Below are 9858 nucleotides of genomic sequence, written 5' to 3' on the forward strand. Positions count from 1 at the left end.
AGAGGCAGGGTTCATGCAAAAAAAAAACCCTGTCTGGGACGGCTGACCCCCATGGCAGTGCTCAGACCCTTTTCCCTTTCTATTTAGGGAAGCTGAGACAGCTGAGCCTTGGGACAAAGGGCCCCGTGCCAGCAGCTGCAGCAGCACCCAGCACCTTCCAGAAAGCCCTGGGCTGGAAAGGCAACTCACCCCCTTCCTGCAGGGCCTTTAGGAGCCCACCCTGATGGAAAGCCCACCCATGTCCAGCACTGCCACCTCCCCTTGTTCAGCAGCCCAGGGACACACACTAACACAGATGCCCGGGCTGAAGCATACAGGCCTCCTGCTGTGATGAGAGTCTTAGGTCTCAATGTGAGTGACCCCAGAAAAACCAGCCAGCCCAGGCTGTGGATCTGCTATTTATAGAGCCCGGGGGCTGTGGCATTGCTGGCACCTGTGCTGATGCTCATGTAGCGACAGCTGGTGCTGGCTATAAATAAGGGGGGAAACCTCATTTGTGTCTTTTGCTTGTGCTTTGCCGCAGCTCCTGAGCAGGTTCTGGTTGTTCCAGTATTCCTGCTGGTACCGGGCTGGGCTGTGAGCTGAAACCCCCAGTCCCCTGTGTGTGCTTCCAGAAGCACCCTTGGGTCCCAGCAGCTGGAGACAATTTTCCTTTTTCCCTTGCGGGGGCTGCAGCGGGGGGGTCTGTGTGTGTGCGGGGTGGGGGGGGGGGGGCTGCGGCGCCTCCCACCAGGCAGGACCAGCAGAGCCCTTTGCTTCCAGGGTCTGTGCTGGGCCCGGGGAGGAACAGGGGAGGAAAACCCTGGGGAGCACAAAGGGGCCGGGGGCTGCGCAGGGGTGAGGTGCGGGGCTGTGCGGATCGGTGCGGGGCCGGGGGCTGCGCAGGGGTGAGGTGCGGGGCTATGCGGGGCCGGGGGCTGCGCAGGGGTGAGATGCGGGGCTGTGCGGGGCCGGGGGCTGCGCAGGGGTGAGATGCGGGGCTGTGCGGGGCTGTGCGGGGCCGGGGGCTGCGCAGGGGTGAGATGCGGGGCTGTGCGGGGCTGTGCGGGGCCGGGGGCTGCGCAGCCGGCAGGGGGCAGTGCGGGCCGGGCGCCCCGCGCGGCTCTTCCGCCGCCCGCAGGAAGCGCTGGGGCCGCGGGGCCGGCCCCGCACGCAGCCTGGGGAGGGTCTGGCGGGGCCGCGCGGTTCCGGGAGCGGGCACGAGCCGTGCCGGGCGGTGCCGGTTCCCCTGTCCCGCCTCCTCCCCAGGGCTGCTCTCCCGGCCCTGCGGTCTCTGCGCTGGGGCGGCCGGGGCCATGGTGGTCCTGCGGGCTGGGCTCTGCCCCGGACTCACGGAGGAGATGATCCAGCTGCTCCAGGCGAAGGGCATCCGGACGGGTAACGAGGCGGCAGCAGGGGCTCGGGGAGCATCTCCCCTGCACGTCTGGGGGGCACCGTGTTCTCCCGTGCAGGACCCGCCTGCCGGGACGGGGGCCTGGGCTGTGCGGCAGCCCCTGGAGAGCATCTCCTGCCTCTGGCTTCCTCGTGCCGCTCAGAAGCCGCAGGGAGGTGTTTCTTAGTTTTCCCCAGGATAAAAGGAGGGTGGGTACAGGTTGTTTGCCATGAGCAGTGGGCATTGGCTGCGGGAGCCTGGGGTGCAGCTCCTGTGCCTGCATCACCCTGACCCTTGGGAGGGTGATGTTGGTGCAGAATCTCTCCTGTGTACTTGCTGGGTGTCTTCTGGGCCCCTCTGGGAGGAGATGATGAGTCAGGACTTCTCCTTCTGCCCGGCCTTTGCGGGGGCTCTTTGAGAGACAATCAGTTATGGCTTTTAGAAGGTATTTCAGGAGGGTTTGTACATTTTTCCCCTCTGAAAATGCCCAAGCTCCTGGCACACTGCACCCAGGAGAAGGCTTCCAGTGGCTTCTTTACTTGGTCTGAGAAACTGGATTAGAGCTGAGAAAAGTACCATTTTATTGTTGCAAAATGGAATCTGTGAGATCCTGTGAGTGCTGGAGCCATGGATGTTGTAATCCTTGTTTTCCCTGTAAGAAACTGGAAGTGTTGGTAAAGGGGTCAGACATTTGTTGGTGCTCACAGACAGGTTTTGTCTAAGCTGGTAGTCTCTTTGGTGTTTGTGGTCTGTCCAGGTTTGGCTTCCAACTTCGTGCCCCTCATGTTATTTGCAGTGGTGGACTTTGTGTCATCAGACCTGGAGGATGTTGCCCAGAAATGTTCCCTGTCTTACAAGGTAAAGGATGACTCCAAAGTCCTGGTATGTTAACCAAGGAGCTCAGAGCTGTTCAGCTCACAGCTTGGATAGGCTTGTCTGGAGGGTCCTTCTACAGCAGACATGGTTGGCCCAGGGCTTCCTGAGTCCTATTTCCAGACACCTCTCTGCCCACCAGGCGCTGGTTGCGGTGAGACGTGTGCTCCTGGCCCAGTTCTCTGCCTTCCCTGCCAACGGAGCAGACCTCTATGAGGAGCTCAAGAGCTCCACGGCCATCCTGTCCACTGGGAGCCCAAGGTGGGTGCATCACCTGGGGAGCCAGCGGGTCTGCCTGGGGCTGGGCTTGCTGCAAAACACCGTGGTTGGCCAGCACAGCTTTGGGTTCAGTGTGGTGATGCCCTGAGCAGACTTAGTAGTATCCAAACCATTCCTTTTGGGAGCAGAGATGGTTCCTGTCTTGTGGCTGCAAAGCCAGCTGGTCTGTGTCCCTCGAGGTAAGGGCATTGCTGTTGTCCTTGCCAGAGCCAGCACACCTTTTGGGAAGTGGTTGTGTCTGGCTTCTAGACTGGAACACGTGCTGCTGTCAGCCTTTCCCTGGAGGGCTCCAAAGAGGAGGGCTGAGGATCTGGGAGGACTACTGAGTGATGATGGTCTGAACTGTCTAGATCCAGCAGGGAAATGACCCATTGCGTGTCCTTGTTACTACTTTTTCCTCCTCTCCTTGCTGGGTTGTGGCAGTTGCTATGCAGAGAACCCCTGGGTATTCAAACCTTGCTCCCAGGACCACAGCTCCTCTCCAGCTCAGGGCTGTCCTCTTCTGGCCCCCACGCTGCAGATCTGTTGCCCTGTGTGGAGAAGGAAGACGGGAGGGAAGGAGCTGAGCCTGAGGGACTTGTCTGCCTTTGGGAAGGGGACTCCAGGGACTGCTGCTTCCCAGTGCCCCTGCCAGTCTGGCCCAAGGGGTGCTGATAATCCCACCTTGTGTTCCACCCACAGCCTGGACCAGCTCCTGGACTCTGGGCTGTACACAGGGGAAGTGACAGAGCTCATGGGAGCACCGGGCAGTGGGAAGACACAGGTGAGTGGGACAGGAGAGGGGAGAGGACAGGTGGGGTGCAGGTGCAGCAGAGGGAGCTGGGGGGTTGGCTGATGCCTGACCTGTCTCCCCAGGTGTGCCTGAGCATTGCAGCCAGCGTGTCCCTGGGCCTCAAGCAGCACGTTGTGTTTCTTGACTCCACGGGGGGGTTCACAGCCTCTCGGCTCTACCAGATGCTTCAGGCCCGGGCAGAGGATGAGGGAGAGCAGGTATGTTCCTCTGGAGCTGCTCCCTCCCATCACACTAAACCTGCCTTGACTCTCACCTGCAGACAACCCCCAGAGATGGCTGGTCTGTCCAGCTCTGCCTTTGTCCCAGGGGCTTTTTTGGGTCCAAACTCTCCCCCATGGCTGGGTGGGTGCTGTGTGCAGGAAGAGATGCTGCACGTTGGTTTTTCTCTTGGGCAGAAGGGAAGGGTTTGCTGTAGTTTCTCGTGCTTTCAATCCATGTTGCTGCTTCCATCAGAGCAAAGGGGACAGCAGCGTTCCTGGGGAGGAGGGCAGGAATAAGGGGCCCTGCCTCCGAGGCACGGTGTAAATGCAAAGAGCTGGTAGCAGCTGGGCAGGAGGGGTGTGGTGGGTCCTGGAGGGGATGAGGCTGTTGTTGATGCCGCGTTGTGCCACAGCTGGAGGCCCTGCAGCGGATCCAGGTGGTCCGTGTGTTCCACATCTATGAACTGCTGCGGGCCCTGCAGGAGCTGCGGGACCGCCTCTCCCAGCAGGTAGGAGCTGCGCTTCCCCCCTTCCCCAGCGGGGGGCAGCACTGCGCCCGGGCGGCCCCTCCCGGGCCCCCGAGCCGCGCTGCAGCCCCCTCCCCCCAGGCGCTGCAGCCCCCTCCCCCCAGGCGCTGCAGCCCCCTCCCCCCAGGCGCTGCAGCCCCCTCCCCCCAGGCGCTGCAGCCCCCTCCCCGCAGGCGCTGCAGCCCCCTCCCCCCAGGCGCTGCAGCCCCCTCCCCGCAGGCGCTGCAGCCCCCTCCCCGCAGGCGCTGCAGCCCCCTCCCCGCAGGCGCTGCAGCCCCCTCCCCCCAGGCGCTGCAGCCCCCTCCCCGCAGGCGCTGCAGCCCCCTCCCCGCAGGCGCTGCAGCCCCCTCCCCGCAGGCGCTGCAGCCCCCTCCCCGCAGGCGCTGCAGCCCCCTCCCCCCAGGCGCTGCAGCCCCCTCCCCCCAGGCGCTGCAGCCCCCTCCCCGCAGGCGCTGCAGCCCCCTCCCCCCAGGCGCTGCAGCCCCCTCCCCCCAGGCGCTGCAGCCCCCTCCCCCCAGGCGCTGCAGCCCCCTCCCCGCAGGCGCTGCGCCCCGCGGGACCGCTCAAGATCCTGGTGCTCGACTCGGTCTCAGCCGTGGTTTACCCTCTGCTGGGCGGCAAGCAGTCAGAGGGTGAGCTGCCTCAGGAGGTGCGCCGGGGGTGCAGGCATCTCTGGGCATCCCAAAGAGCATCTTCCTCCCGCGGGTGCTGTGCCTGGAGCTGGGGCAGGGCAGGTTTGGGTGTGACTGCTCCAGGCTTCTCCTTCGGGATAAAAGTGGAGTCTGCAGAGTTACCAGCAAACACTCGAGCTGGCTGTGGCCATGCAGGGTCGTGCTGGGGGTCTGAAACCTGGCCAGGGGCTGAGGAGCCACTGAACTGTTTGCCTGTAGGCAAAACCCTCAGTTTACAGTGTCACAGGTACAATGTGGCTGCTGGCCCAGTTTGCAAAGCTTCCCTGAGGCTCTTTCTGCCAGAAGGGACCACAAAGCAGGAGCGAGGGGCTTTCTTCTGGCTGAGAGGCCAAGGGGGCCCCTCAGACACCTTCCAGAGGGTCTTGCAAACCTGAGTGGCAGCCAGTGCTATCAGAGGAGCCAGGGGGTATAGGAAATGAAGCTGTGAACTCAAGCGAAGGGTCCTGTATCTGCTGAATCAAAGTGGCCAGCATTGTCTGGAGCTCCTGGTGCTTTTGTAGGGTTATTTTGGCCTCAGGGCTTCTAAGATGAGAAAGGAGGGGATGGGACAACTTGGGGATTGGTCTGTCTGTGTCACATCCATTTGGCTGAGCTGCCCTGCAGTGTAGAGGTGCAATGGGCACGTTGGGGTGGTGGTTGTGGAAATGGGGTGAAGGTGTCCATGATCCCCAGACACCCAAATGCTTTGTCCTCCTGCAGGCTTGGCCATCATGATGCAGCTGGCCAGGGAGCTGAAGACACTGGCCAGGGAGTTTAGCCTTGCTGTTGTGGTGAGTCTTGCTGTGTCTTGTTCTTCACGTGCTGGTCTGAGCGATGCTGAAGAGCCTTGGAGAGGCTCTGGAGACCCTGCCAGGGGAGTCCCCACTCCTTGCTGAGCAGGAGCAAGATACCTCTGCTCCTTGACATAGATCTGCTGCTCTGCAGCCTGTGGATGTCCCAGCAAGTGTGGAGCAAGAGCAGGGCTGGTCTGCTCCCTGCCTTTATTGCTGTCCTCAGCCAATCAAAGTGTTCACTTGTTTGAGCAAGATGAGTTAAGTGCAGGTTGAAAGGTTGTGTTTATTTTTGATATAACACCATTCATTTCTGGGGCTGGGCAGCTTACTGTGTAACCTCTTGCTTAGTTACCTTGGAGGAACTCCAGATGGAGCTGGGGACTGGAAGGGCTCTGCTGTTGTCTTCTCCAGCTCTTGGCCCAGCAATTGTATTTGCTTCAGTGCATCTGGACAGGTTGCTGGGACCACCATTAATGTGTTTGAACTGTGAAGGCCACAACAGAAAGTGGTGATCTGCTGAACCTGGTGTTGGGTCAGTCCTGCCCTTAGCTCTGATTAGCAATGAAGTGACAAGGAGGGGGGGTCTGGGAGGGTGCTTGGAGGCTCCAAGTTAAACTTTGCAGGTGGCTTCAACACCAGGAGTGACTGCAGCTTGTGGAGAGGAGTAAGCTCCTACCTGAGGACATGTCTGGGACAGTTTTGTGGGCTGTGTTTGGAGGGGATGGCATGGTGTGCCAAGGAGGAGGGCTGAGAATGGAGAAGAATTTCACAGAAGTAGCAGGCTGGCCATTGTCTCCTGGTGCTTTCCAGTGTTCCATACCCCAAGTGGCACTGCTATTCCTGGGCACTGAGAACCCTGTTTGTGCTGCAGGTGACTAATCAGGTGACAAGGGACAGCAGCACTGGCCTACTGAAGCCAGCCCTTGGCCGCTCCTGGAGTTTTGTGCCCAGCACCCGGGTGCTGCTGGAGAGCAAAGAAGCCACCTGGGAGAAGGCCACCTGGGAGAAGGCCACCACGCAGCGCATCGCTTCCTTGGCAAAGTCCCCCAGGCAGGTGAGGCTCCCTGGGCTGGTCCCTCTGGTAGTGGAGAAGCAGCTACATGATGTGGATCTGGCCTTGGAGCAGAGGGAAGCTCCTGAGGGTGGGGCAGGATCAGGCCCCACTGGGTGACCCATGGTAGTGGGAGATGAGCAAATGCACCTTGGATGTGCAAATAGTGTGTCCAGGGATATCCTGGAGCAGGATGCTCTTCACCAAATGTCATTCTCTGCTTGTAACTCTGTTCAGCAGACCCAGTTAAAATGAGGGCACCAGCAGAAAGAAACCCTCAAAGGGATAGAATTGGGGGTTTTTGGCTCTGGGGCAGGTGATGGAGCAATGTAGAGGTTTGGCTGCAGAGTCCCAGCACTGTGGGGGTGAGCTCCTCTCTTTCTCCTTGCAGCCCACAGGGATACAGGTGGAGCTGGATATTGGAAATGTTGATGTGCAGGAGCTGAGCCCAGCAAGACCCACAACACCCACCCAGGGCCTCTGATGTGAGTGGAAAAGCAAGTGTTGAGGTCCAAGAGAGCTGCAGCAAAACCAGGCAAGAACACTGAAGGTTTTACAGACTGCCCCTGGGTCCTGCAGCCCTGGAAGGGACCAACACACAGAAGTTCTTGTTCTTCTGCACTGGGGAGAAAGAATGTGGGGTTCCCCAGAGATCTCCTTGCCTCAGCAGATGCTGCCTGTGGTGGCTGGGCTGCATGGGAAGCACAACAATAGATCCTCTCCTCTGCTGCAGACTTAAACCAGCAGAGCCTTGGCCTGGGACCAGCTGGCAGGTCCCTGTACAAACCCATGGCTCCTCAGGGGGCTTTAGTTCTCCCCAAAACTTGCTGCCCTCTGATCGTCCTCGGGCAGCCCACAGTGGTCTTGGTTCAGGAATAAAAACAGATGTTGCACACTGCTGTGGTGGTTGAGAGATGGGACTCAATGGTGACTGCTGTTAGCTTAATTAAATTTTTGAGGTTTGGTCCCTAGCAGGACTGGGGGAGGGAGAGGCTGTTGATGGGCAGGGGCATAATCAGGTGCTTGATCTGACCTCCCCAGGGTAACACCAGGCCCTGTAGGGAGCTGCTGGGATTTCTGGGCACTGCTGTGCTGCATAAAGAATTGCTATTCCCTTCTGAAGGTTATGATCTGGATCTGCTGATGCTCAAGGACCTCCTCAGTTGCATGTGGTGAGGTTTAAAATAATCTGTCCTTGCTCCAGTGCTTCCCAGCTGCTCTCACCTGCTCTGGGCGACCTCCTGGGTGCTTGTGCAGTGCCAGGGAGGGGCTGGGAGGCTGGGATGGAGCGTGCCCTCTTCTCTCAATCCCAGATGTCTTAGACACCCTCCTCCTCTGCTGAATAAGCAACCTCCTTGGCAGGTGAGCTGAGCTGTGCCTTGTACTTCAAGGCTGCTGATGTAGATCGTGGGGGCTGGGACTCATCAGGGCATGCTCCTTACACTGATAACATAGCAGCACAGCTCCTGGAGCCTTCCAAGGCTGTGCTGGGGGAGGAGCAGCCTGATTCCTCCAGGGCTCCATTCCTCAGCGCGGGATTCCCGGGCAAAGAGCTGCTGGGGGAAGGGGCAGCTCGCAGGGGTGTGTCCGTGCACAGTGTGAGTTCCCAAGAGGCAGTGCCAGGTCTGGGGCACAGATTTTTGTCTGGCACATCTGTCAGAGCCTGTGTCCTGGGAAACCAGCTCTGGGTGCTCCCAGGGCTGTGATTTACAGGGCAGGTCCCTCCTGCAGCGTGGCCACCCAGCTGTGGGGACGGCTGCCCCAGGAGGGGAATGAGCCCCAGCGGTGGGAGCTGAACCCTTAAACAGTTTTCTGTGAAAATAAATGTTTTAAAGTTGTGTATTTATTTGCATTTCTGGGCTCTCCAAGCTTGGGAAGAAGGAAGGTTTGGCCTCAGGGATTGCAGCCAGGCTGGGGTGAGAAGGAGGATAGAGTTCCAGGCCTGTGCTGGTGGGGCTTCTGCAGCTTCTGTATCTTGAAGCTGTGAATAAAGAGCCTGACACACAAATTTCAACAAAAACTCTGGCCTACCTGCCTGAGGCTCCTGTTCTGTAGGGGAAGCAAAGCTCTTTGGGGGAGTGGGGAGCAGGGGAAAAGCCAAATAGAAACCTCTTTGAGTTATATTTGACCCAAGGGGGCTTTCTTGCTGTCTCCTTCCCCTAATTAGCAGGATGATGAGAAGGGGCACAGCCTGCTTGGAGCCTTGTGTTGTCACCTCAGTGTACTTCTGCTGTGGCCCCCCAGGAAATGACAGCAGAGACTCTGCTCTTGCACTTAGTCACCAGGGACCAGTCATGGGACAGTGATTCAGCAGGAACAGTGCTAGGCAGTCAGGAAGAGGCCAGGGTACAGTGAGGCTGTGCTCCTCCAGACCTCCCTGTCCTGGGGTTTGGGCACAGCTGTGACCTGAGGGAAGTGTCTCCCCTGGCAGTCAGCTACTGGCAGCTGTGGGAGGCTTATGTCCTCTTGGGAACTAGCTGGATGTGTGGGGAGGATGGTGTGATGCGGGCACGGCTGAGCTCCAGGCAGCTCCTTGTCCCCAGGCTTTGCTGTTGAGGTAGGATGTGTGTGTGGTGAGCTGTGTCCTGGATTTCAGGCTGCTTAGCCACAGGGAGGGTGTTGCTGGGAGTGCTGGTTCTTGCTGGGGGTAGGGACAGCCACAGGGTTGGGTTATGGGAAACTCTTACCTGATCTAGACAAACTTGACTTCTTAGTCAAGCTGATTTGCCCTGAATTTGCATAGTAAAATTAGGCTGAGAAGAGTTTCTGGCCTAATACTCAGCCTTTCTGCTGTGTGCTCAGACAGGCACCTCAGCAGCCCTGTCACTCGGGCTGGTGGTGCCTGCTCACCAGGCCAGCCTCTCCCTGCATCTTCCCCCTGCCTGAATCTGCTGGAAAACTTCAGGAAAAGTCCTGGAGAGAGACGATAAAACCTGTTGCAGGGCAGACAGGGCAGCCCTCGCTCTGAGGGGTGGGGGTGCCTTTTGACATGGAGGGTTTGTTTGCTCTGGATACGTGTAACATACATAAGTGTGTGCTTACATGTGTTGTGTGCAGAGCTGTGACATACCTGTCTGGGTATCTGGCTGTGTATGTAGAATCATAGAAAGGTTTGGGTTGGAAGGGACTTTGAAGATCCTCCAGTCCCACCCTGCATGGGCAGGGACCCCTCCCAGCAGCCCAGGCTGCTCCCAGCCCCATCCAACCTGCCCTTCAACACTGCCAGGGGTGGGGCAGCCACAGCTTCCCTGGGCAGCCCGGGTGCACGTGTATGTATGTGTGCACTTGCCGTGCAGCG

General features: G+C 59.2%; 1 protein-coding gene across 5 annotated transcripts; it reads left to right on the plus strand.

Annotated features, from left to right (window-relative positions):
- Positions 1 to 1125: 1125 nt before the first annotated feature.
- Positions 1126 to 7455, plus strand: RAD51D (RAD51 paralog D). 5 transcript variants are annotated; one of them, XM_051635982.1, is made up of 10 exons: positions 1126 to 1377; positions 2130 to 2230; positions 2388 to 2506; positions 3206 to 3287; positions 3380 to 3514; positions 3931 to 4026; positions 4517 to 4676; positions 5436 to 5506; positions 6381 to 6563; positions 6952 to 7455. In XM_051635982.1, the coding sequence occupies exons 1-10, from the start codon at positions 1296 to 1298 to the stop codon at positions 7042 to 7044; spliced, it is 1122 nt and encodes a 373-aa protein (XP_051491942.1). In that variant the 5' UTR covers positions 1126 to 1295; the 3' UTR covers positions 7045 to 7455. The 5 variants fall into 5 exon arrangements, with proteins under 5 accessions (XP_051491942.1, XP_051491943.1, XP_051491941.1 ...); XM_051635983.1 differs by having other exon boundaries at positions 2169 to 2230; positions 4586 to 4676; XM_051635981.1 differs by having other exon boundaries at positions 1204 to 1377; positions 4586 to 4676.
- The last annotated feature ends 2403 nt before the right edge of the window (positions 7456 to 9858 follow it).

The sequence above is a fragment of the Apus apus genome, chromosome 18 (assembly GCF_020740795.1).
Source record: "Apus apus isolate bApuApu2 chromosome 18, bApuApu2.pri.cur, whole genome shotgun sequence".
Taxonomy (NCBI): domain Eukaryota; kingdom Metazoa; phylum Chordata; class Aves; order Apodiformes; family Apodidae; genus Apus; species Apus apus.